Source organism: Plecotus auritus (genome assembly GCF_963455305.1).
Source record: "Plecotus auritus genome assembly, chromosome: 6".
Classification (NCBI taxonomy): Eukaryota; Metazoa; Chordata; class Mammalia; order Chiroptera; family Vespertilionidae; genus Plecotus; species Plecotus auritus.
Window position 1 is genome coordinate 61,077,057 of NC_137773.1, and position 27,586 is coordinate 61,104,642.

General features: G+C 45.8%; 1 protein-coding gene across 4 annotated transcripts in view; it reads left to right on the forward strand.

Annotated features, from left to right (window-relative positions):
• Positions 1 to 1,209: 1,209 nt before the first annotated feature.
• Positions 1,210 to 27,586, forward strand: part of FHDC1 (FH2 domain containing 1) — a 40,243-nt gene continuing 13,866 nt past the window's right edge. Inside the window, exons 1-8 of one of the 4 annotated variants that reach the window (XM_080673930.1) lie at positions 1,210 to 1,334; positions 7,745 to 8,373; positions 17,347 to 17,408; positions 18,073 to 18,175; positions 24,250 to 24,335; positions 24,422 to 24,522; positions 26,557 to 26,627; positions 26,728 to 26,835. In XM_080673930.1, the coding sequence (XP_080530056.1) occupies positions 7,882 to 8,373; positions 17,347 to 17,408; positions 18,073 to 18,175; positions 24,250 to 24,335; positions 24,422 to 24,522; positions 26,557 to 26,627; positions 26,728 to 26,835 (1,023 nt within the window). In that variant the 5' untranslated portion in view covers positions 1,210 to 1,334; positions 7,745 to 7,881. Of the gene's footprint in view, positions 1,335 to 1,475; positions 1,583 to 2,090; positions 2,125 to 2,991; positions 3,020 to 7,744; positions 8,374 to 17,346; positions 17,409 to 18,072; positions 18,176 to 24,249; positions 24,336 to 24,421; positions 24,523 to 26,556; positions 26,628 to 26,727; positions 26,836 to 27,586 lie in introns of those variants that run through there. The other 3 variants (XM_080673931.1, XM_080673932.1, XM_080673933.1) reach the window with 3 other exon arrangements.

Genomic DNA, 27,586 nt, shown 5'->3' on the forward strand with positions numbered 1-27,586 from the left:
TGGGATAATGGGAGAGAAGGGGTTGGAAGAATCCAGTTACTGTCCTCAAAGGATGAGACGGGTCAGCAGAGGAGGCCAGAGAGGCAGAGATGAGGCCTGCAGGCCAGGGTGCTGCAGAGAGATCAAAGGAACGCTGGCTGAGGATGGGTCAGTGGACTTGACCTCTTAAAAAAGTGACTGATTTTAGCACACACTCAGTATGGGGTTGGGGAGGGGGGGAGCTCAGGTTGGAGGGGGGCTTGAGGAGTGGGAAGTGTGCAGTGGGTGCCTCATCTGAGGAAGCTGACATAAAAGACTTTTGACTTTTGCCTCTATAGTCAGTTTTCCTTTTGGATTAATATTAACCCCCTGAGCATGGAGCTGTCTTTCTGTTTTATTACATTTCCTAGTCCTGGAGATTTTCTGTGGTCTTAGTTGGATCAATTTCTCTTCATGGTTAGTGTAAGCCTGGTTAACTGCTAAGAAATGGGCTGTTGGCTGGGATGGATTTTGTTTGGGGGATGTTTTGTTTTGTTTTCTACCCTAATTGATTCTCTTTTCTATTCACACGTGGGTTGTATATTCTGTCCTGGAGTTCAGGAGCACAGAACCAGGGTGGAGAGATGAGATGAGGCCATCATGCCGCTGAAAAAGCATTATCTGGGCTCACCTAGGCAAAGGTAGCCATGACTTCATCCCCACCGAGGGCGCCACCCCACCCCTGCAGCTGACTTCCCATCAGCCGGTTGGCCCGGATAGGTTTTCTTGTCTACTCCTTACCCATTGCCCGGCATCACTAGTCACTTTGAAAAATATGCGATTAAACTGTTCTCCCGTTTCCTCCTGTGCGGAGCCTTTCCCAGACACCGTCTGTTCATATAACGAAAAGGTTCCTGTGATAGTCACCAGTGAGAATTAAAAAAAAAAAAAAAAAAAAGTAACTTACAGGTTGGCAGGCCCGAGCCCAGAGAGGAGCTGACCTTTGGAAGCTCCTTCGCGGGCTGGGACCATCCCCCCAAGCGCTGCCTAATGCTCCAGGGAGAAACACGTGTGGGCAGAGGATGGCCTGGTGCTCATTTGGGGGTGTGCGCGCGCGTGTGCACAGGGAGGGTGCCCGGGAGCTGCCGCAGAGCTCCTTTGTGGAAGGCTCCTGCCGGTCCAGAAGCCAGCTTGGCGCCTCTCCTTTGCTGCTTCCCCGCGGACACCTGGCTCTCCGGCACGGTCCGTACTTCTCTGTCCCCCACCGCCCTACTTCCTTCGGTGCCCGACCAACCGGCTCCGGGACAGCCTTCGGGGGCGGGGAGCAGCATGCCAGGTAGTGGCTTCCAGGCCCCCGGGGCCCCGCGCAGGTGAAGGTGAGCGCGGCAGCGCGGACGCCGGCGTGGGCAGAGTGGGAGGGGGAAGGGGCCGAGCAGGAAGGGGCGTGCTAGCCTCGCGGCGGGCGCTGGGAGCAGCCTCGGCCGCAGCATTGTTACCTGCGGCAGCGGCAGAGGCTGCGCCCCGCCCCGCGTCGTCCTGCCTCCTCGCGGCCCGGGGCTGCCGGGCTGCACTGACCCGAGAAGAGGCGGCGGCGCTAGGAGCTAGGAGGGCGAGCCGGTCGCGGGTGAGTGTGAGCCGTCCGGCTGAGGTCGAGGCGATCCCTGCTTCGGGGGCCACCGGGACCGGCGACTCCCGGCTCGGAAGGGTCGGGGGCGATCAGCCAGGACCCCGGGCTGGGTTGCTGAGTCTTGGCTGCCTTCGAGCCTCCCTAGGAAGGCCGGGACATTTGAGCGCCCTCCACACCCACCCGGGTGACTTTGGCGGCTGCACTTCCCTGGCCGCTGAGGACGGGGATCGGTCCCTGGAGGCGAAGGCGCGCCGGTCTGGACCCCTGTCCGGGGAGCGAGCTAGGTCGCGGGCCACCACCGTGTTGGACCGGGGCGGCTGATTTAACTCCAACTGCTAAGACTCATGGATACACTGCGCCCCCGCTAGATACCCGCCCGCCCAAGAGCGCGCAACTGGGGGCGCCGCGCCGGGTTCCTGACCGGCGGGGACACTGGACTCGCCCCTCCTGACAGTGGGTGCGGGGTTGACGAGGACCGAGGACGAGGTGGCTCTCGCTCTTGCACACTTGCTCTGGCCGTGCGAAGTTCAGGTTGGAAGGTGCGCCCAGCACTTGTGGAAGGAAGTTCGGGGAGGAAGCTCGTGGGCTGGCGGGTCACCTCCAGCGGCTGGGACCGCGGACTCCGGGTTTAATCCTCCGACCAAACACCAGGAGTCTCCCTCCACGGCTTTCTCGCCGGCTCTTCCCGCTGCCTCTAGCTGAGCCGCAGTGCGGCGGTGAGGCTTTCTCCCCTGCGCCCGGGACCCGACCGCGGACGTGGGGAGGTGTCGCCGCGGAGGTGCGAGGAGGGCCGAGTCCACCGACCAGGAGGCCTCCCCTTTGGATTCAGACACCTTCCCTCGTTGGCCCCCTCCCCCGCTTCTGGGAGCTTTGTACAGCGGAGGGGGCGGGCCAGGGAGGGTCGGCGGGGCCGGGCAGGCTCTGAAGCCCGGGACCTCGGGGTGAGGGGGCGGGGTCTGGCGACCCCCGTTCCCACCTCGACCCGCCCGCGGTAGGGACGCCGGGAGGGGCGAAGTGGTGCGCGGCTGCTCCTGTTGGTTCTGCCCGAGATAAGGCCTGCGCTCCCGGAGGCAGAGGATCCGGCCCTTCCCGGGCGCCGGCACGGTAGTCCCGGCTGTCCCCGCACAGCAGGCGGCGGCCCCTCCGCAGCGCGCGCCCTCGCCCGTCGCCGCGGTCCGCAGAGCCGCGCGGCGCGTGGAGGCGGCCGCCTGCGCCTCGCACTGCTACCCCGCCCTCCAGCCGCCGCGGTCCAGATAAGGACACCGCTGGGGCTCGCGTGCTGTTCGCGGGGACCTCCCACTCCCGTCGCTCCTGGCGCCGCCGGACGCGGAACGGGGCTCCCTGGGGATTACGGCGGACGCGGTCGTGTGGCCAGTCCCGGCCGGGGGCTTGGGGCCCGCGGAGCCTTTTGTGCGGCCCAGCCCGGGCGTTTTGGTGAGTGGCGGGGGCGGGGTGGGGGGCGGAAGGACGTGGTAGACCGGTCGCCAATGCAAAGACTTAGGAAACTACTCTGTATCCAGACTTCTGGAGGGAAAACGTGCCCCGGTGTCCCCCGCGTGGAGTTTCTTCAGGACCGAGTCAGTTTCAAACAGCTGTTTGCGCAGAAACCGCTCGGTGGTCTATGACTCCCCCTCCACTCTCCCACAGTTGTCTGCCCGGAATGAGTAGCCCGCGCTTCTTTCCTTCTCTCCATCCTTTGGCGCACGTTTGCTTTTTTTTTTTCTCTCTCTGGTTTGGGGGCATTGAGAGACACTGGAAATGCAGATTCAAAAACAGGCGTTCTTTCCCCGCTCCCAGGCATCTGTGAAATGTTTATGTTGTGCTGCAGATTAAACACGCTGGCTGGAAACAGTCTTCCTTGCCAGCTCCCGTTCGACTGTGTGGCTGACATGGTGTTTAGTAAAGGTATTGAAAGATAGGCGTGGGGGAGGAGCCTTTTCCCGATGAGTTCGTGGGGAGCAAAAATTCCATATTTTAGAATTGCCTGTACTCTCCCCGGCCTTTCTCCCCCCCCCCCCCCCCAAATAAAATAGGGCTGTGAGTTTCTCTGCCTCTTCTCGCCAAGCCTGGCATGTTCTGCCCCCGTTTGTCATCAGAAGGGTATGGGCCAGCCCTTCCTGCTCCCACCTCATCCGTGACACATGTCAGGAATCCAGCGGGAAGGCTTTCTGGTGTGGGCTTTCCTTTTGATGATTGTTGACCTGGGGGTGAGTGACCAACTGAGCAACAAGCCCCCCAACCCCTCTCTCAGGAAAGCTCCGAGCTCTGAACGGACTTTCAGGAGACTGTTTTCCCACGAAATATGCCGAAATGAAGCATACATACCCTCTTTCCTTCCCTCTCACCCACTCCCTTCAAGGAATAGAGCTTTGGCACCAAGCAAGAGCAAAGGAATGCGGCTGTTTGGGCAGGAGCATTTAGAAAGGGGCCAGAGGGCTTCTTTGGAGACCCCAATGAACATACTCGTTCTAAGACTTTTTGCTTGCTGATCAGCTAAAGGCCAAGACCATGGTGACAGCGTCCCCTTATTAAAAATTCACATGGTAAAAAAGACACAGCCTCCCCAGGAGCGCCTATCTCTCAGACACACCTGTGCTGGGTCATGCCTAGCACTCGGGGGACTTACAGAGAAGTTCTCTTCAGAGCCGGGCCACGACAGCTCTCCATTTCACTCAGAGAGGGGCGTCTTCAGCCTGAGCAGCCACCCTCGCTGCTGCTGCGGTCCCCAGCCTGGAGATGAGATGTTAAATACAAGCCCGTCTGTCTGCCCAGGGGAGATGGATGGATACTTGACATTTTCCAGACAGAGCCGAGGCCATTTATTTCTGTTGCCCCTACTGGCCATTAACAGCCGTGATAAACAGCCAGCGTCTTTAGGTCACCTGTGTTCTCCTGGCGGACTTAGAAAGTATATGTTTGCATCTTTACTGTAGGTAGTACCATAGTAAATTAAATGTTCTTTGTGTGTCCTCCGGGTCTAATGTCCCCTGAGACTGTGGAAAGGGTTAGAATGTCTGTCTGCACTCTCCTTTCCCTACCTCTGTCTGACATGTGAAATCCGGGCCAGGGAGGAAGCCCTATTGACGCCAGTTGTAAAAGCCTTAGCATCTTGGCTAATCATTGCTGGACAACGTATTCATTAGAAGCCGTTGGGGGCCCTAAGATTCTTGTATGTTACCTTGGGGAAAAATTAGCCAGACAACATACCAGGAACAATGTGGTAAGTTTTCTTTTGTTCTTTTAGCTTTTTTAGATGGCATTCTTTCTCAAGATGGGGCAGTGGTTAGAATTATGCCAATGCATCGCTAACTTATTTATTACTTTGACAAGCTTTTATCTGGTACTTCCCCGGTGTAACTCGTAATACTCGAAAAGACATGCATTCTTTGGAGCTTTGGTATTGGAAGGTAGTGCTGTTGCATAACTTCTGTGTGGATAGTCTTTCTCACTCTTTATTAGTATCTTTACATTTGCCATGTGAGGTTTAATGGCACATCTGTGCATATATTTACTCAGCACTGAACGAGTTATTGCTTTCTAGGATGAGACTTTTTTAGCTTATCATCATTCTTAGCAGGAATAATCTATCAACAAGTCAGCATATCTGGGATTGAAGGGTTAGCCATTCTTCTATACATAATTAGTGAATTGGAGGATTAGAACTCTTCTATACATGAGACATTTCATGTACAGAAGTATTTTAAAATATGTAAGGATAAACTGCCAAGATTACCTGTGCAGTCTTGAAAAAAGAAGAGTTCAAATATAACTGTAAACTGTAATTGACAATGAGTCATTTGCTTTAGGGGTGCCAACTATGAAAACAGCCTGGTTATGCCCCTAATGATAATTATGAAAACTCCTTTTAAAAGCCAGTTGCATCTCAAGTGAGCTGCAAGTTGGCTTGGATAAATATTTTCAGTTTTACTTTCTAAAATATTATCCAGTGGTGATGACTACACAACACTGTGAATGAACTTAATGTAAAAATGGTAAAAATGGTTAAAAGGAATCATCCAGTTAATAGTTGTAAATGCTATTTTCTAGCCATATGTAATTTTCAGAAACTAAATATTCAAACATTTCGGGAAAACATCCATTCTTGATAGAGATAATTTAACATACTATTACTGAGTATTAAAAAAAAGGACAAATCTCAGAAACCTAGTAACTAAGAAAGCAGAGAATGGAAATATTAAAGGTTTCTAGCAGCCTGAGCATTTTTATCTATAAGCCCAATACATATTTTAAAGCAAATGTAATGCCTGGGGAAGTAAAGAGAAATCATATGTACATATGACACCAGTTGTTAATAATAGTTAATTATATACAGGCATCTTGGTAAGGACTGTACATGTATTAATTAGTTCATATATTCTTGTACAAGCCAGTGAAACGGTATATTCTTATATTATAGAAGAGGATGTTGAAACGTAGGGTAAATAACCTGCCTCACCCTAGTTTGCACATCCAAAGATCTGAGGAAAAGCAGCCTATTTCTGGAATCTCCGCTCTTACTTCCAAGGCAAACTTGCTTTTTAAAAATTTTTTTTAAAGATTTTAAAATTGAATGGTGATAAGCTAGAGAGAGAGGAAGAAAGAGAGGAAGGGAGAGAGGAAGGGAGACGGAGAGGGAAAGAGAGAGGGAAAGAGAAATATTGATGTGAGAGGGAGCTCACAAACCAGGCATGTGCTCTGACCAAGAGTCAAACTGACAACCTCTCAGTGCCTGGGACGATGCCCAACCAACTGAGCCACACAGGCCAGGCGGAAATCCTGCCTCTTGTATGTGGTTCTGAGTAAAAAATTTAACAATATTTGGATTAGTGCAGTCAGACAATTTACTCCTTTGTAACCCAGCATTCTTTGACCAATGTGTAAGAGTAAGTGTGAGCTTTGACAGTGATGCTGTACAAGGACTATTACACTCAGAAGTCCAGTCTAAAAAGCCCCTCCATTTGGCCCTTTATGACCTGGAGGAAAAAGTCCCCCTTTCATACACCCACTCTGAAGCCCGGGACCTCGGGGGTGAGGGGGTGGGGTCTGGCGACCCCTGTTCCCACTCCGACCTGCCCGTCAGGTGCTCACTCCGTATCCTGCACGGGCTCCCTTCTTCCACGTTACCTACCTTATATCTGAAGAAATGTAGTTGTTTTGACCCCTGTTTTCACATCAGGTCCATAACCCAACCCCAAAACAAACATGTAAAGATCGGTAAAAATACAAGCCACTAAAATAAGTCAGTGACTGTGGATAAAAGATCAACGTGTGGCAGGTGTGACACGGCAGCATTTCCTTGTGTGTTTGTGTCTTTGCTAATAGTGTCACGGAAGAAGCAGAAGGGACAGGGAGAAGTTCTGGTGGCTTAACTAGAATCCAAAGTGATAGCATCGGAAGCGATAGTAGAGGTCATGTAATGTATCCCAACCTCCTAATTTTACAGATGAGAAACTAAAGTCTAGTGAGGTGAAGTGACTAGTCTAAAACGGTAAGCAGTAAAGCTTGATTTAGAACTGGAACCTTTAATCTGTGTGTCTAGTGTTTGCTGTATTTTCTGGGAAGCCATGTCACTAAGTGACATGGATGGAGCAGGAACGTGGTGGCTCTGACTCCAGGGGTATGAGTTCGGCCACTATTTTATCATCTGCAAATCCCTACCTATTATGTGCAAGGTAGGGAACATATCCACACTGGAGAAAGGCAGGTCACTAATGCCTAACGCTTCTGTCACGTGCGTAATTTCCCTAGGGCAGTGGTCGGCAAACTGCGGCTCTGTTGACTAATGAGTTTGCCGACCGCTGCCCTAGGGGTTGGGTATCCATTGTCCCAGACACTAAGCCAGGTCATGAACAAGTAGTTTATTCAGAAAGTGAGCAATACTTGCTGAACCTATAGTGGGTCCTCAGCAAATGTGTTTTATTGATTAACAGAAGTTTTCCAAGTTGGATTTATTGCTGCTGTTTTGGCAACATTTCCAGGTAGTAAAATTTGGCTCACATTTTAGAAAAGTATTAGTCCCTTTTATTGCTCTCTGGGATGTATTGCCCCTCGTTATTTTCATACCCAGTTTCTCTGGGAGGGCTTGCACAAGCTCTGACGGGAATAGCTCGGATTGGAATGTTTTCCTGTACTGACTTTAACCTCGTTTTATCTTTGTAGGTTTGGAAGATGACACACAACACAGGTGCCTTTTTTCCTGGTGGCGGACCAGCGCATGAAAAAGTATGACACAAGTTTGAGGTTTGTGTCTGCTTCCCCAAGGTCAAGAAATTATCTCCTTGGAAGGCAACAATACTATGCATGTTATGAATTGTGTCTCCTTGGTCAGTGATAAAGAAAATGGGCCTATCGCCACAGCAGCTGGATTCATGATTGAGGAAACACCGCCCCCGCCGCCTCCTCCTCCTCCACCCCCTCCACCTCCACCATGTCCATATTCAGAGGAAGGGTTTGCTCCCTCTCTTCCCCCTCCCCCACCACATGCACTCCCCGGGGGGCCTCCGGTCCCTCCTCCCCCTCCAGAACTGCCCCCAGCATCTCACTTGAATGGCTACAGCCACCTCGGTAAGAAAAAGCGGATGAGAAGCTTTTTTTGGAAAACGATTCCGGAGGAGCAAGTACGAGGCAAAACCAACATCTGGACCTTGGCAGCCAGGCAGCAGCATCACTACCAAATAGATACGAAGACCATCGAGGAGCTCTTCGGGCAGCAGGAAGATGCCACCAAGCCTGCCCTTACCAGGAGAGGAGGATCTTTAAATTCGTCCTTCAAGGAAGCAAGAGATGAGGTAAGAAGGGGGCGTTGTTTTGAGTTTGGGGGTGTACATACGTTTGAAAACTTACTAGAATCACTAAGGAATAACATAAGGCCCAGCCGGCGTGGCTCAGTGGTTGAGCATCGACCTATGAACCAGGAGGTCATGGTTTGATTCCCGGTCAGGGCACATGCCCGTGTTGTGGGCTCGATCCCCAGTGTGGGGTGAGCAGGAGGCAGCCAATCAATGATTCTCTCTCATCATTGATGTTTCTATCTCCTTCTCTCTTCCTCTCTGAAATTAACAAAAATGTATTATTTTTTAAAAAGGAAAGAACGTAAGGCAAGGGAATGTTGTGCTCTGGGAATGACAGAAAGGGCCTTACATGCTGAACTTGAGCTGAGTAGTAACAAAGTGGAAGGAGCGTGCATGCCGGACCCTCCCAGGCATCTCGGTGGATTATGACCTCATGCAGAGAACATGCTCTGTGGGGCCATCGTCCTTGGCTTCTCAGCGCTGCCCTGTCTCTGCACATCTGCGGTTTCCCCTGGTGTAGCACTTCTGCTGGAGGCCAGGATTACTCGTCTCCAGTGAAACAAACACAAAAACCTAAGTTCCTGAGCTCAGGCATCTGCGATCAGCTGGAGCTTTCTGAGACAACATGCCTTTTGTTAAATAGCATCATTAAGTAATGCACATCCTCAGAGTTTTAGCCGTAGTGTTTCCTCCAGTTTTCCTTGCACAGTGCTTAGCGAAGGCCTTCACTCCTCCGATCTCTGAATTGAATTATGGCCATTGTGGACCAGAGATTTCCAGAGAGCCAACGCATAAAGCTGTTTTCAGATAGACTTTCTAGGAGGCATATTTCCAGTTAACACTCCGGTGTGTTACTTTTTTTTTTTTTTAAATATATTTTATTGATTTTTTACAGAGAGGAAGGGAGCGGTATAGAGAGTTAGAAACCTCGATGAGAGAGAAACATCGATTCAGCTGCCTCTTGCACACTCCCTACTGGGGATGTGCCCACAACCAAGGTACATGCCCTTGACCGGAATCGAACCTGGGACCCTTCAGTCCGCAGGCCGATGCTCTATCCACTGAGCCAAACCGGTTAGGGCCGGTGTGTTACTTTGAGAAGAAAATAAAGCTAGCAAGTTATAAGAAGTTCACTGGAAGCGTGGCCTTCGGGGTACAGGCCACTATATATTATAGAAACTGAGTCCAAAATCGTGTTTGCTCGTACTCTCTGTAGAAACACAAGTAAACATGTAAAAGCTTCTACTTGCAAGAGGAAATAATTAGGAAATAAAAAGGAAAGAATGCTGCCCACCAAAAAAACAAAAAAGTAACAGAAATGCATCATTTTTTAATCTGCTGTCAGGGAGCTGAGAAAATAGGTCAGAGATGGAGGTGTGAGATAAGAGTAGGCAGGGCTCTGGAATGAAGTAGCAGCTCCCTGCATTATTGAATTCTCGAGCCGACAATATTGACCTCTTTTCTCTCTGGCTCAGGAACATGTTAACTTCTGTCCACGAATTCCCTTGGGGGCCCTTGAGGCTGGTGGCCTGGTGCCCTGTTGAAATAGCCAAGTGTCTATTTATTATAAAATGTGGAGAACGCTGGGATTTGAGTTTACTGTGACATACATTTGAGAGGCAGTCTTCAGGAAAATCCTGAGTGTGAAGCCCAGGTTTCCCCCGCTCTTTGCTTTATGCAAAGTCCTTTCACTTCGTAGCAGACCCTTTCAATCCTGGAAGAAGCAAGAAGTCATTTCTAAGTACTCTGGCCTTCGCCCCAGCTGCCAGCAGAGGCTTCTGAATGTACAGCAGCTCATTTCTCACCACTGTTTCTGAGCTCCACTTACTGAATTTCAAGAATTTTAAAGGAAAGAGTGGGTGGGCGCATGTGGAAAAAAGGTGATGTCTCCAAAAAGCACCTGTGGAAACAGAAGGGGGTCTGGCTCAGCATGTTTCTGGGGAGGTGGCTCGCCCTTGTAAATTGGGGACATTTATTTTGCCAAATGCTATGAGGTACTTGCTGCTTTATGTTTGTGAATTGAAGAGAGGCAGGGAGTGTGGTGTCTTTTCCCAACTGTGGCAGAAGCAGAAATGTCCATTTCTAGGCCAGCTCTAAAATTCAGGGGGGAAAAGTCTTTCTCCTCACCCCCTTCACCCCTGTAACTGAGGTACATCTTTACTTTTTTTCCTTTAACTTAAAAAACAAACAAACCTGAAAGTGAATAATTATTTAGCTAGTTAGTTATATTTGTTTATATTTTATTGAATTTATTGGTTAATAAAATGATACAGGTTTCAGGTGTACAATTCTATAATACTCCATCTGTACATTGTATGGTGTGTTCGCTACTCCAAGTCAAGTCTCCTCCCATCACCATTTATCCTCCCTTTACCTTCTCCTACCTCCCCACCCCCTTTCCCTCTGGTAATCACCATACTGTTGTCTGTCTGTGAATAATCATCTTTTTAATTGTGGTAAAATATGCATCGACCATCTTAACCATTTGCAGGTGTACAGTGCAGTGGCACTGGAACATCCACGCTGTTGTGTAACCACCCTCACCATCCCTTCACAGAAATCTCATCTTGCAAACTGAAACTCCCAGTCCCTGGCAACCACCCTTCTACTTTCTCTATGAATTTGACTGCTGTGGGTACTTTATATAAGTGTGATTGCACAGTACTTGTCTTTTTGTGACTGGATCATTTAACTTTGCATAATGTCCTCGAAGTTCCTCCATGTGGTAGCATGTCAGCATTGTAAGGCTGGATAATATTCCATTGTAGGCATACACCACATTTGTTTACCCAGTTATCCGTCCAGGGACACTTGGGTTGCTTCCACCTTTTGGCTATTGTGAATAATGCTGTTATGAACATGGGTTTGCAAATAGCTTTACTTTTAACACTTGGAGGTCCTAATCTGAGAGACAGCATTCTAGAAAGAAAAGTTAAATCACCATAACTGTGTAAGCAAGCAGCCTAACTCTTCAGTTCTTCAGTATTCAGGTCGGGTAAGTAGTTTAGTAGATGGATGGATAAGTGCATATTGCTTAATATGGTCACAGAACAGGGTTATCCAGAATTATTTTCAATTTTCCATGCTGTCTCCAACATGGCTAGATGTATCATATGTACCTTTTTTTTTTTTTCCCCAGTAAAGAATACAGGACATGTGGTTTTCTTCCCTCGTTAGATTTTCTTCTAAAGCAGCTACAGCTCAGCAGAGTGGTAGTCTAACAAGGACCAGTAATAAAACTTCCAGTTCAGCCGAAACCGGTTTGGCTCAGTGGGTAGAGCGTCGGCCTGCGGACTGAAGGGTCCCGGGTTCGATTCTGGTCAAGGGCATGTACCTTGGTTGCGGGCACATCCCCAGTGGGAGGTGTGCAGGAGGCAGCTGATCGATGTCTCTCTCTCATCGATGTTTCTAGCTCTCTATCCCTCTCCCTTCCTCTCTGTAAAATATCAATAAAATATATTAAAAAAAAAAACAACTTCCAGTTCACTCTGTAGTAGGTGAAGCCCAGAGTTGACAGGAGTAGTCCTCACTGCCTGACTGTGTGAACTGGAGAACACCCTCCACAGCATGTGGGGCAGATGGACCCATCCGAGCCTGGAAACATGGCATCCCAGCCGTTACCACACAGCCCATAACTCTGGAGGCTCAAACGTGCTGAGGATCAGGTTACCAGTATGTCCCCTGGAAATATAATCACCTCCTACAGCAATGGCCTGCCATTATGTGGTTGGCTCATACTTTCAAGGGCTTATAAAGCCTTACAAATAAGTTCCATTATACTCCAAAGGAAGAAGTTGCTGGAAGATAGGGAAGACCTGGGGCTAGGAATCACTGAATTAAGGAAGAATAACACTTAACAAGTAAAGTGGAACATTTAATAAGGGGGAAGAGGTTATGACATATTACTACTATCCTTGTATCTTTGTTACCTAAAAAATTAACTTGAAGAGGCTACAGATGTTACAATAATAATTAATCTATAATAAAGTAATTAGAAATAACAGATTTACTAGTATATAACTGGTGATAATAATAAAAAGATTCAGTTCACAATCTACCCCCCCACCCCCCGTAAGCTCGCTGATCTCACCCCTGAGAAGTTCCCCGTTCAGCTGAACCTGTCTCCTCAGAGCCCCACACTGATTGTTGGGTCTGTACTTGTCTCTCACTAGAATCTGAAACACTCTTGAGGAAAGGAACAGTCTTACCCATTTGGTAGTCTTCAAAGAAACTAAAGGTAACTGAACCGAGGGGCAAAGGGACTATCTTATGAGGTGTTAGTCAACATGATAGATCAAAACTGGGAGTCACAAAGAAACCACATAAGATGAATAAAGTCTGAGGATCTCATGTAAAACATGGTGACTACAGTTGAGAACACTGTATTCTAAAACTGAAATTTGCTAAATGTTCTCACCAAACAAAGAGAAAAAGATAAATATGTGAGGAGATGGATGTGTTCATTAGCTAGGTGGGGGAATCCTAACTAAAATCTTGAATTGGGAAAAGAGGAATGGCAAGAGAAAAAATAAGATGGAAGATTGGTTTTTCAAATTCATGAGAAGTCATTTTTTTTAAAATATATATTTTATTGATTTTTTACAGAGAGGAAGGAAGAGGGATAGAGAGTTAGAAACATCGATGAGAGAGAAACATCTATCAGCTGCCTCCTGCACACCCCCTACTGGGGATGTGCCCGCAACCAAGGTACATGCCCTTGACCGGAATCGAACCTGGGACCCTTGAGTCCGCAGGCCGATGCTCTATCCACTGAGCCAAACCAGTCAGGGTGAGAAGTCATGTTTTATTCTCCCACACTGTAATTCAGGTTTCAGTCATTCTTTCTCAACTTTGGTTACGATCCCAGTATATTGTAGAATTCTGGGACATGCTCAGTCCAGAACTATATTGAAAGGGGACTAAAAGCAAAGCTTCAACTGGGTTTTCATTTCCCTCCCCTGCAAAGTTGGGGGAGGAACATTTCCCACTTGACAGCCAACCAAAAATGAAAAAACCATTAAAACCCAAAGCTAAGTATGTATCGGAGCATTCAGGAAGATTTTTAAAATTTTTCTTTTCAGAATTTGACATAGCATTGAAATAACCAAAAATCATTTAAAATTTTATTCTTCCACCTGAAGACATTATAGTAAGTGAAATAAGCCAGTCACAAAGGGACAAATAAGATATGATTCCATTTACATGGGGTACCCAGAATGGTCAAACTCCTAGGGACAGAAAGTGGAAGAGTGGTTGCTAGGAGAGGGGGAGGGGGAGGGGATATGGGGAGTTAGGGTTTAATGGGTCCAGAGTTTCAGTTCTGCAAGTTGAAGAGTTCTATGAATGGATGGATGGTGATGATGGTTGCACAACAGTGTGAATGTACTGCATGCCACTGAACTGTACACTTGAAAGTGGTTAAGATGGTAAATAATATTATGTGTATTTCACTACCACTAGAAAGCAAACGTTTCCTCTTCCTTTTGAGAATATGGGAGGCAGATTTTGTAGTGATGTGACACTAGGTGAAAGTACATGCGTTGTAGTAGAAGAATCTAGGAGAGCTTACCCAGAGGTGTTAACAAGGGGGGTGGTGTAGCCATGCACATCATTTGTGGAGTACCCAGTATGCACCCTGGTTTCAGGGTCTCTGAGGGTGTTAGGACAACCCCAGCAACCTTGGTCAACTGTGGGGAGACTGCTATTATAGCAAGTCCCCTCACATCCTGGTGGGTCATCCTCCGGAGGGAATGAGCTGAGCACATTAGCTGTTGGCCAGGATTGGCATAAATCCTTGGTCGGCCTTTAAGGAAGCTCACTGGCTGTACCTGCTCTTGACTTGAGCGGAGTCCTGCCTCCACGTGCTGCGGCGTCCAGAAAAGTAGATACGATTGACTGGAACTGGTGGGGAGAGGGAGGGACCCGTCGATTCTTCCCTTTTCTTGGAGCAGTTGGTCTGACCTGTGGAGCCTGAGAGTCTCACAGGGGGCCCACGGTTAGAGTCCGTGGCTCTGAATGATTCCAACACCCCAGCAGTCCCACACACATTCATTTCTGAATTGCCCAGCTTTTTGAGCTGGCAAGCATTTGGGAAGTAAGATAAGCTAATTTACATGTGTAGTGATAACCCTCATTGAAGGACTTTAACAAACACTTTTATAACACTGCTTTGGAAGGATCCAGTGAGATAACCAGTGGGAAAGAGACTGCTTGTGCACTCGGCAAATCTGAGGATACTGAGGGCGGGGAGGGGGGTGGGCGGGGACGGGCCCTGGAACGTTATCAGTTGTCTCGTTTTCCTGTTTTTTTGATGAGGCACTGGGCTGTTTTCCCTGGTGGGTGCAGTCAGTCATGACCAACCCAGGTTTTTTCTTAAGAATACTGCTGGTGGCCAAAACCGGTTTGGCTCAGTGGATAGAGCGTCAGCCTGCGGACTGAAAGGTCCCAGGTTCGATTCCGGTCAAGGGCACGTAACTTGGTTGCGGGCACATCCCCAATAGGAGGTGTGCAAGAGGCAGCTGATCGATGTTTCTCTCTCATCGATGTTTCTAACTCTCTATCCCTCTTCCTTCCTCTCTGTAAAAAATCAATAAAATATATATTTAAAAAAAAAAAAAAAAGAATACTGCTGGTGCCCTAACCGGTTTGGCTCAGTGGATAGAGCATTGGCCTGCGGACTCAAGGGTCCCAGGTTCGATTCCGGTCAAGGGCATGTACCTTGGTTGCGGGCACATCCCCAGTAGGGGGTGTGCAGGAGGCAGCTGATTGATGTTTCTCTCTCATCGATGTTTCTAACTCTCTATCCCTCTCCCATCTTCTCTATAAAAAATCAATAAAATATATTTTAAAAAAAGAAAAAAGAATATGGCTGAATTCCCTTAGTGGCCAGTTTCTGAAGCCTTGCTTCAGACTGTAGAGATAACTGCTGTTCCAGGCTGGCTGCCCCTGCATTGAGCATAAGGAAGCCTCTTTGTTCCTGCAGGCTGTTTTAGCTGAACAGCCGGTGACATTTCTACCCATCATCCCATACATACAACTGGGGTCACCAGGGAACTTGGCCAACCCCGTGGATGGCTTTCTTCAGATCTGACCCCACTTCTGGAGAAATATTCCAATGTGAAAACCAGACCGAAGGGGGAATATTTGCCAATTCTCTTTACTCCTGTATCTCAGTGATATTAAAACTCACCAGAACTAGAGTGAAAAGGAAGCCGATACACCCAGGCTAACATTTCAGTTCTAGTATTGCTTTGGGGAAGTTATAAAAATGACAGCTCCGAGACTGTTTCCTTATATGGTAAATAGGAGTAATAAGACTAATGTCTCCATCACTTTTTCAGCAACAATAGCTGTGGATCTCAGCCAAGTGTGCAGAGTCCCAGAGGGCTGAAGGGTGAAGATGATGGGGGTGGATTTGGGGTATTGGGGACCCAGGAGGGTGCCACCATCACGGGTTAAATACAGCAGGAGGTGGTAATTTAATGAGAGAAATAAAAAAAAGGTATTTCCCCATTCTGGGTGGAAGTGAGTACAGAGAAAGTTTTTTGGATATCAATCAATATACATGTTCTTACTTGTTAATTTATGAATTATAATAAACACATAGTTGTCGTAATAACTTTGGTATAAGCTTTCCTCCTTAAAGGGTGATAACTTTGACAGTTGTTGTTTTTTTTTTCTCTCACCACTCTTTCTTCACCCCCTTCCCTCCCCTCCCTTCACCCTGAACTTGAACTGCAACCCCAGGGTAGGATTCCAATAAGGAGCTGGCCCTTTTAACTTGCGAGTTTATTTTATGGTTGGCAGGTGATTGTGTTAACATGAAATAAACCCTTAGGATAGTAAATAATGTGATTGTTGAAGATTAGTGTTCAAATGAAGGTAACCATACTCTTGTAAAAATTTAACCTTATAGCCAGGAAGTGCCATTAACTTGGGTTAACAGTCTTGTTAGTCTTGCTGTTTCCTATACACTTAGAAGCAGGCCCAGAGATCAGGAATTTAATTTGAAACCTGATTCTCTTTTGTTCGCAATGAATCACATACGTTTGGAAAGGAAGAGCATTATAACAACATTCCTATTTTAGTGAGTCTCCCTTTACCAAAAAACAAACGGAAAAAAGTGCAGCAGTTTTAGGGTTCTCGTTCCTCCACACATCCTGGACATTTACTTCCAGAGAAAGAAATGGGTTCGTTATTTTATCCCCCGCCAAAAAAAGTTCTAATTTGTAATCTAACAAAACTCTTCCGAATTTTCATTTGAACAACTAAAACCTATTGCAGCCAAAATCTGGGTTTTGAGGGTACATTGGAATAGCCAACATATTTCATTAAATTAAAGATGATTCCAGAGATGTTAAAATGCCAAAAAAAATTAATATGTCTTCGACTTGATGAAATATATCACAAGAGTTATCCTTTTAAAATTATGAGTAAATAAAATGTAGGGCACTTTCTTACCTCCTCCTAAAAGGGCTGTTGGACATATATATTCTTTTTCAATGAAAAGAAATTTCTCTTTTAGAAAAAAAATAAGAATTCTATCCCTAAATCAGGGTTGGGACTCACTCTGAAATCACTTCAGAGTTATTTTTTACTTTCTCAGTTCAAAGCTCATGTGATTCTTGCTATACTAAGACATTTTTTTCCAAGTGAAGGCTTTTAAATGTGGACTATATTATTTTAAAAGGAAGCTTCTAAATTTAAAAATATATAATTTATTAAGAATTATATAATATCATGTGTAATTATTACAATTAAGGAAACATATCATTGCAGAATGTTTGGGGAGAAGACATTTTACTATTTGTAAAACTATGTTAGGTATATCAATTAATCACCAGGTTTACACACTGGGAATTATTCTCTTATAAATTGGAATTATATTTTTATAGGTTTTCATCCTTTTCATTCCTCCAACTGTTGTTATTTCTACTTGAATGATCTTATGTGTCTCTATTTTTTTTACAGATTACTATCTTGGATGCAAAACGGAGCATGAACATTGGGATATTTCTTAAGCAATTTAAGAAGTAAGATTTTTGCACACTATTGAAACTTGAGCATCAGAGTCTGTGGGTGTGAGCTGAAATTTAGATTCTAATATGAGGGAAAATCATTCCTCAGGCCTTCAAATCCTTCTCAGGCACATGGCTTTGATGAATCCAGCACTTTCTGCTGTTTTCCTCATGAAAACCCAATGTAGTGGCTTGAAATAGGGAGAATTACCCCAGGATGTCCATTCAAGCCCGGTACGTCAGGGAGTTTATAAATTCATCTGCAGTGTTGCCCCTTGAGTGCAGGTTGGGCTGGTGAGTCAAACAGTGGTGAAGTTCAGGTGTTCCAGGGTGCAAAGGCGAGGGCTCTACTGGAGTTTCATGAGACCCAAGGGGATGGTTTTCCTTCTCCCAGAAGAAGGCTCCAGTGGTCGTTGCCACTTTGACTTTTCTGGGATGCCCGGGGTGCAGGGAGTGGGGGTGGTTTCCTGGGTGAAGTGGCCTCTGAGTGGTGTTTCAGGATCTCCACTTTTCTTGGCAGTGGGTCTGTGGTTATCACTGACACACAACTGCCTGTGAGACTGGGAAGAAGGCGGGATGGAAAGGAGGGTGGAGGTGGTTAGTTTTAATTTCCACGGGCTTGTGTTTCTTTGGCACTCGAGCAAACCTGAAATGGAATCTGATTGATTGTCTTTTCAAGGTCTCCTCAGTCCATTGTAGAAGATATTCATCAAGGAAAGAGTGAGCATTATGGATCAGAGACATTGCGAGAATTTCTTAAACTTTTGCCAGAGTCAGAGGAGGTAAGGAATTTGGCGTGTGAGTTTTAGAGGAGTGATGATAAAAGCTTAATATTTGTAGGAATGTCAAAAATCACATGGGAAGGGAACTCTCCTACCCAGAGCCAGTTTTCTCACATAAAATTAAGACGTGACCCAGTAGAAAGAGCATGGGTTATGGCAGTGGTCGGCAAACTGCGGCTCGCGAGCCACATGTGGCTCTTTGGCCCCTTGAGTGTGGCTCTTCCACAAAATACCACGTGCGGGCGCGCACATACAGTGCGATTGAAACTTTGTGGCCCATGCGCCGAAGTTGGTTTTTGGCTCTCAAAAGAAATTTCAATCGTTGTACTGTTGATATTTGGCTCTGTTGACGAATGAGTTTGCCGACCACTGGGTTATGGGATTAGAGAACCTAGGTTTAAGTTAGAGCTCTACCCTTAATTGAGAAACTTGGGCAAGTTTCTTAACTCCCATGAACTTTAGTTTTCTCACCTGTAAAGTGAGGCTGTGATGCTTACCTCATTGGATAGTCAAGATAATTAAACTGTAGTTATGCATCTGACATGGTACTTGGCACATGGAAGCTCAATACATTTTAATTCCATTTTCCATCATCTGGCGGATGATCTTTGCCTATGGTGTATGTGCGTTGTTTTATAATGTGTATACTTAAAAAAAAGTAAAGACAAAGTAAACCACTTTAGGATAAAGATACTCTAAAATTTGGGAAGGTAGGTAAATTGTTAATGAATGTTGTCTATATAATTGACTGAAAGTTGGAGATTGGTGTGAAGCAATGTAGTACTGCAATATAAAGTTATTGATTTTTTTTTGGACTGATTTAACTGACTTTTTGAATGGTTAGGAGCTCGATAGAAAAGAAAACAGAAAAATAATTTTGTGAAACCTCCCAAAATTTTAACATTGTCTTTTATTTCTGAAGAAGTGACCTTTGGAAAAAAATTCTAAAAGAAATACATGAATATCTGTGCTTGTAAACATTTGAATAATAATAGTCTTATAAAATAAAAGGTATGTTACTCTTTTACACATACTGCAGTTCCTCTCTCTCCCATCCCACTCCTCTTCCCACACAGGATAGGTGGAACTTGACTTTAGTACCATTAATAACAATAAGATAAATATATTCATACTTTTTACATCAGTGATAAACTCACAATGCCAAATCGAGAGTCTTACTGAGTAACTAGGCATTCTAGATACATCTAATAATCTCAGCCCCTCTCTATCTTGGGTTTTCTGTTTTAAAGTTAAGTATAATTTATCTTAGCCAAGATTAATTAATAGGATTTATCAGTGTTAATAAAAGGGTCTTAAAGTTTTGAGATAAAGGAAGATTAAATCATTATTTACCCAGATCTTGTTTACTGAACACTCTAATTTTTCTTTTATGTGGAAAATGGGAGTTCCCAAATTTTAAAACTAGGATGAATATGGTTGAATTAATTTGGGTTTTAAAGAAGATTTCGTCTTTCTCAATATCTTAATCCTGCTAGGGCTTTTTCCATGACTCCTCAGCACTGCTCTGGTACCCACTCCTAACTGACCTTTGCCGTTTTTAAGGGAGGGTCAGAGTTGATTGCACAAGTGAAAGTGCTCTGAAAAGCTCTAAGTTTTTCACTAAACAGAAGTCAGGCATGAGGGAGTTTGCTGGCTTCTCGCCACGAAGATGTGGGAGATTAAATATGGCTTTCTTAATATCTTTACTTCTAATTTAAAAATCAAAGGTGATTTGGGAATGCAAAGGCTGTGGAAGACTAAGGGATTTTTCAAAGAAGCAACTTAGCTGTCAAACTGCTCTTGTTTTAAAAAGCTCTGGTTTTGTTTTTTTTGTTTTTTTTTTGAGTGGTGTGTGGGATATAATTGAAAGGGAGGAAAGTCAAGGGCAAGATGAATAAAACCCACCCAAGGCTTCCCTGAGTCCCCAGGTACTCTCTCACCCTCATACTGTTAGCTAACCTCTGGCCTGGCCGTGGTATCCTGCCTTCCCAGCTCCTGAGCCAGGCCCAGCTGTTTCTCCCACCACCCTCCTGCTGCAGGGTCATCCTCCATCTGAATATCTGACAAGCTTGGTCACCCTCCTCCTTGTTTACATTACTGACTCTTGGCTTCAGCTCACCACACCCTACAAACTCAACTGGGAGCTTCCTTCAGCAGGAACACCCTGACAGTCCCCAGGGCCACTTGGCATCCCTCCCTAACGCACTCCGGGGGATCTGTGCTGGCAGAGGGAGGCCCGGTGAAAGCCAGAGCCACCTCATGACCCATGCCCGCTGCAAGGTCAGATTAGCTTTAGCTGTGAGTGCCGTGTGGCCTCTGGCACCACCCAGACCCAGGGCCGACCCTAGAGTCTTTGGAGGAGGGTGGAGGATGGAGATGAGGCCAAGGAGGAGACAGGGCCAAGTGAGAGAGGTTTAGGAATGTGGCAGAAATATGCTAATAAGTGCATAAGTGTACGAGTAACCGCATGTTGCTGAGCCTGTGGCATAACATTTGTGCTCATTTTTAGCACAAGAAGGGACTACATGTTTGTTGAATGCCACTGTGTCCCAGGCACTGGACAGGGCAGAATTCAACCAAGCGAGATCCTGCATTTCAAGTGCGTGGCCCAGTGTCCGGCACATAGATAGTCAATAAATCATTGCTGAAATGATTTAGTGTATCTTTTTCACTTAATCCTCACAGCGATGTAAGATAGTCCTCATTTTACAAGTGAGAAACTGGGGCTCACATGGGTTGGATAGAACATGTCCAGTGCCACATGATGGACAGGCCCTGGAGGAAGGTGGACTTGAACCCAGATTGGTCTGACCCCAGAGCAGTTCCTTGGGCTGCACATGATGGACAGGCCCCGGAGGAAGGTGGACTTGAACCCAGATTGGTCTGACCCCAGAGCAGTTCCTTGGGCTGCACATGATGGACAGGCCCCGGAGGAAGGTGGACTTGAACCCAGATTGGTCTGACCCCAGAGCAGTTCCTGGGGCTGCACTTGGAGGAAGGAAGGAAGGGCAGAGGTTCTCAACATGCTCAGAAGGTTCTCAGAGGCCTCCCAGCCTTTTCATCACCGCCGCTGTCACACAGTACTGGCGTGAGTGTCACCCAGATAATACTGCGATCTTATCAGCAGGCGGAAAAATAGGAACGGAAAGAGCTCTTTTCTCCTCTGCATTCTCAGCTGACAAGCCAACCCAAGGTTGATCTGTGTTCAGGATTCCTCTGCCCTTTGCCACAAATCTTTTGTCTGGCATGTTTGTTCATCTTGCCTGAAACTCGTGGTTAAAACTTGTAGAGGAAGAAGGTAGACCTAGAAGTGAAAGAACTGGAGGGTTGTGCTCTCTGTGAGGTATCCCTGTGCCCTGAGAGGAGGCTGGAGTCGGAGCCAGGTGGGCCGGAGGAAGGACCCTACCCAGCTGGCAAGCCCCTCCCTCCGATGGGGCTGGTACCCTGTCATCGTCATCGTCTCAGTGTTGGGGATGCAGGACTGGAAGGTGATAGAAATGTTCTGTCCTCTCTGGGTGCAGATTGAATTGCTCCTCTGACACTTTATCACCTCATTTCTACCTTTTTGTTTACTCTGCCCCTGGGAGGGAAATGCCAGTGGGGGAGCTCCAGAATCTCTTGTTGGTCTGTGGGTGGGAAATCCTGCTCTTTTAAGGCCATGTGAGTGGAATTAGATGGGATGGAGGAGGCCTGCCCCTGGGAATGTGTGCGTCTTAAGGAGCATTCTGTTTGCTATAAGGACAGCACCGTGTAGCCGGGTCATAATGAGAGTCACTTGGCTCAGCCAATAGCATCATGCCTAACGATGTTTGATAAATGCTTTTTGATGATGATGAGAATGCATAATAATTATAGGGTTGGTTCACCTCTCTCTCTCTCTCTCTTTTTTTTTTTTAAACCTTCCTACCACTGTGAAGGTACCGTAATCCCTCTTAATGAACATAAATCCCGTTTTGGAATGGAGTTAAGAACTGCATACAGGGCATTTAAATCAAATACTATCTTTTCATCACCATTCTCTTGAAATCTAAACATTGCTAGCTCGTTACATAAGTGAAGGAGATTAGTCTTTGTTCAGTTACAGTTTAGCACATGTCTAATAGAAATATCAACCAAGATTACTTAGCACAACCTGTTCTGAGGCTTTAGACAGAAAACTGCTGTTATTTCCAGCAGTTTTGCACGTGCTGCATATGAGGTCTCACTCTGCCCTGCCCATATATAGTGAGTTGTGAGACCAGTTTGGAAGGGATCAGAATTCATCCCATAGCTTTCTCAGGTCAGAAACAAGCCTCTGATTTGGGCTTAGCTAAACCAGAGATTCCATCTGCCCTTTCATTTAGTAAGGCCAAAAAATGGCAAAAATCACCATTGGGGCCTGAAAGGCAGGGGAAATAGTGCAATTCTAAAAATGGCGATTTTTCTGTCCTTTGGAAGAAAAAGATGTGGTCTTAAGGATCAGACTCAATTCTAGGATGTGCATCTACACTGTCACATTTTGTATCTTCAGGGAATTGGTGTAGATATTTCAATATGTGGATCTTTGCAAATACTCCCTCTGTGTTTTTGCACATCATTCCCTAATTTTTAAAGAGGCTTAAGGATCATGTTATTTTTATGGGCAGCCAACATAATCCAGGAGGTGGAAGAGAGAAAGCTTTATGAAGACTAATAAGTGGTGAGTGCTCCCGGGCTACCATTAGCGGCACAGATAGGCTGACTGTGTCTGAAGGCCCTACTTACTGTAAAGTGTTCTCGTTGGAAGACTCAGTGGATGGAGAAGGGCTATTGCCGCTGGGTTGGTCCCGTTTTCTGTGTGGGGAAGGCACGACTCGCTCTGGTGTAGAGGGGGAACTTTCTTTTTCCCTCCATCCCCACTTGCCCAGCTGTTTGGCTACATTCCTGCGTCTGAACTCTTAGTCCTCTCTGACATTTGAAACAATATTTGTGTGTTTAATAACTTCCAGTTTAATTAAAAAATATATTTTTATTGATTTCCAAGAGGGAAAAGGAGAGAGAGAGATAGAAACATCAATGATGAGAGAGAATCATTGATTGGCTGCCTCCCGCATGCCCTACACTGGGGATTGAGCCCACAAATGGCATGTGCCCTGACCAGGAATTGAACCATGACCTCCTCCTGGTTCATAGGTTAGTTGATGCACAACCACTGAGCCCTGCCGGCCGGGCATAGTTTAATTTTTTACAAGAAAATGCACGTTCATTGTAGACAATTTAGAAAATAAAAATAAGCAGCAGAAGAAAATATAATCACTGGAATCCTGTCACCTAGTGTAGGGGGACCTTTAGTCTTTTTCCTGTATATGTAGTCTGTGCATGGAGGGTCAGGGGTTAGTCAATGCTTTAAAAAAAATTATAGAAAAGGGATCCCACTGTGCATATGCTTTTATAACCTGATTCTTTCATAGAGGGATGTCTTGACATTGATCTTTCTGTTAAGCCACTTTCATTTATTTCTTTCTGCTGGAGAGTAAGAGTGCACTCACCTAACATACAGTAGTCCCTTCCTATAAAGTGAATATGTGTGAAGGGGACTTGACCACAGAAAGATCTGCCTTAGACCTTACCCAGTCTAAGTGTGTTATATCCAAAAGACTCAAAAGTAATAAGGTTGTTTTCACCTGTGACTTAAGGACTGTATTTTAAGGAATACTCCGTCTCTTCTTTCTTCTCCAAAGCAATGATCTCCCTCCCGGGTTATAACTTACAGAAAAATTTCACCCTCAGAACGGCCCCTTTTCAGCTCCCTTTGCTAACCTTCCTGAGGAGTCCAGCTCCCTGGCTTGAATGGGATTGTTTACACCCACAGAAGTGACCCAGCTCTTCTCTTTCTAATTTGTGTTGTTTGCTTGGTGTTTCTGCTTTCAAAAGGACAAAGTAGTAGACGTGATGATCTCCCTTTCTGTCTTTTCTCAGGTCTCCGCTTTTACTAGTTTGAAGGTAGCACCGAAATTCTATTTGCTTGCAGGGATTCTAAGATGCAATTTAAATCATGTTACATTTTAATCACAAGTTATGTTTTTCTCTACCCCCCTTTCCCATTTGTCTTTTAGATAAAGAAATTAAAAACATTTAGTGACGATGTGTCCAAGCTGTCCCTGGCAGACTCCTTTCTGCACTGCTTAATTCAGGTGCCAAAGTAAGGACCACCGATCATTGTTCTTTACAGAGGAAGGTTTTTAAACGCGTGACCTCAGAACTACAGTTTGACTTTTTACTTTTCAGCTATTCGCTTCGGATTGAAGCCATGGTGCTAAAGAAGGAGTTTTTACCTTCTTGCTCTTCTCTGTACACGGATATAAGAATTCTAAGAATGGCTATAAAAGGTGAGTAAATGCATGATGCTTCATGTAATTAGTTTTTATTTATTTGGATAGCAGTTTAACTTAAAAAACGATTCAGTTGAAATTAGAAATGCAAAGTCCCATTTCTGATACACCCTAAAAAGGGGAATCAGGTTACCAGGGATGGCGTTGAAGGTTTATCCACAGTTACTTCCCCCCTAATTAATTAATTAATTAATTGACTAATCAATTGATTACTTAGTTAGCACATTATCCTTCTGTAAGAGAAGCTTTCTTTCATCTCATGCTTCGGAGTCCACCTTGCTGCTTGCAGCTCACTCTTGTTCCTCTTGTAGGTTTGCTTTCTGTGTGTCGGTGATGTGTGTGTACCTTTAAATGACTGAGATACCTTCAGTTGTTAAACCAGTTTGCAAACTGAGTTTAATCAGAAGGTGCGCAAGCTCTGGGCCAGCCCAGCCATCTCTCCTCCCATTCTCTGGACTCTGTTGGTGCCTAGGACCCTGCTTTCCAGAAGCAGACCCCCTTTCCTCCTGACTCCTCCCAGACATGGCCACGCGGCTCTTTTGTGAGGGTTCCTGGTGTCTCTGCCCCCACCGCCTCCCCTCCAGACTCAACAGCTGGTTGGCTAACTAGTTTGAGAGGGGCCAGTGGGCCATTTCCATGTCTTTGAACAACTTGCTACATTCTTGCTTACCCAGCTTGGATAGACTCCTCGGAGCTGCTCTGGCGTCTCATTCCATATGGGTGGGAGCGTGGCTTTGGCCTTGGCTGACCCTGGGAGCGCAGGCCCAGCCCATTTGTGTTTGCCTCCTTCTCATCTCTGGGCAGTCTCGGGCCCTCCCTGACCCTCACATTTTCCAGCACCATCAGCGCCCGCCCCCCGCCCCCGACTCCCTCTCGCTCATTTTCTGGATTTCATTATCGTGCAGAACTGTTTATTCCTGTTTGGTTTTCCCGTCTAGTTGCTCCGACCTGGGTTTGAGATAATGTTTTGCTCTTCGGCCCATCACAGTTTCTTCATTTTAGAGAGGAGATTAAGAATGAAGATTTTTTTTCTTCTTTCAATCTGGAGTCCTTTTAAAATTTCTTCCTATACCAAGGCTATTGCAGCAGCTCTAACAGGGTTGTTGCTTCTGTTCAGAGAGAGATGGGAGAACATGTTTTCGTATTGAGCAGGCAAATTTGTGGGCACGGCGCAAACGTTTCTTATCTGGTTACCCTTCAAAAACTGGCCTCCTGAGATAACACAATGTAGGCAGCGATCCAGCTGTAATTTTTGGAAAGTAATACCAGACTTAATGGAGAATATTAACTTAAAAATATCATAGGTGACATTTTATTCTCCATGTATACTGTCATTTTAATCATCAAACTTCTTTAGCCTTCCAAATACATTAACAATTTTGAATGGTGTTTTTTTTTTTTGTGTGTGTGTGTGTGTGTAGGTGCATGTACAATAGATTCTGTGGTTAAAGAGCTAGTTTACCAATATATTCCAACGATAAGTTTCTTTTTAAGTCCTCAAGCCAATCCACATGAAATGTCTAGTTTTGAATAAAATAGGAAGATTCTCTGGGTGCCTGGCCCCTAAGGGTCGATGCTTTGCACCTTATTTACATGTCATACCAGCTTGTTTACTTTTTATCTCCTCATAGCTCATCGACTAAGCAAAATGTTGCTCACTATTAGTTTTCACATTTCCTCAATATAGTCTCAAAGGCTAGTGGATATAAATGAAAAAAAAAGAAACCATTGCCGAGAGGAAATTTATCCCTGTGACACAGGGATAAATTTATAATTGAACTGTTTTATGATGTTTAAGTATTACTTACATTTGATTCCCAGTTCAACACCAGGCTGTGGATTGCCAGTAGCAAATGCGCATTAGATACACCATAGGATGTGCTGCTTTCTTTAATTTCATAGTCTTGTATGCAGTCCATGGTCAGAGCTTGCTCCATACACCCTTGAACTTGGATGTGGTAGCTGGTAGCTGTCTCTTCTACATTTAAGCTGGAGGCTTCTCTAAGTCACTCTGTGTGTTCTTCTTGACAGAGCTGATGTCATGTGAGGAGCTGCATTCCATATTACACTTGGTGCTACAGGCAGGAAATATCATGAATGCAGTAAGTAAAATTCAAAAAAATTAAAATGTTGTATTCCAACTGTATTGATCTGTCTAAACATAATGGTGTGGGTTTGTTTTTTTTTATTTGTCTTCTTTAGGGAGGGTATGCTGGCAATGCAGTAGGATTTAAGCTGTCTTCTTTGCTCAAATTGGCAGACACAAAAGCAAACAAACCTGGGATGAACCTTCTGCACTTTGTTGCACAGGTATGGAAGTAGTTGATATGGAGAGAGAATGTGGTGGATCCCCATGCTGGCTGTGACGTTTTCCCCAGGTCTAAGATGGTGTCAGATTCAGGAAAGGACATGGTGGGTCCCAAGAAGGTTCTCTGTGCAGAAGCACTGTCTGCAAGTACGTGAGCTGAGCTGCGCCCACAGTCCTCGGACTGGAGGGGAGAGCAAGGGTCTGGGGCGTGAGGCGAAGGGTTGATGAAGACAGATAATGAAAGATTTGGATCCTAAAGCTGGGGAATGTGGATTCTTCGCTTTAGCAGTGGGGAGCCAACTGAGGTGTGTGTGCAGCATGTTTTTTTGTTTTGTTTTGAGGAAATTGTGGAGGATGGGTTGGAGTGCAGAGCGAGCTAGAATGAGGGGCACCTCTTGGTGGCAGTTGGCACTAATTATTGTTTGGAAGAGTTGAGAATCAGAGTGATGGACACAGAGATGGGTGTTGAAACATTTCTGGTGTTAAATTGACTAGATTTTTGACCCGTTATGTGTAAACCGTGAGAGAGTCAGAGCAATTACAAAGATCACTTCCATCCTTTTCCTTTGTGAAGTGTGGGTTAGCGTGCCTTGCCGTGAGCCCAGGGATTAGACTCTGAACCCTGCCCATCACTTCCATTTTTAAAAATATTGACTTAGAGAACAGAGGGAGAAAGAAAGAGAAACACTGGATGTGAGGGAGAAACATCGATCAGTTGCCTCCTGCGCACACCTTGACCGGGGATTGAACCTG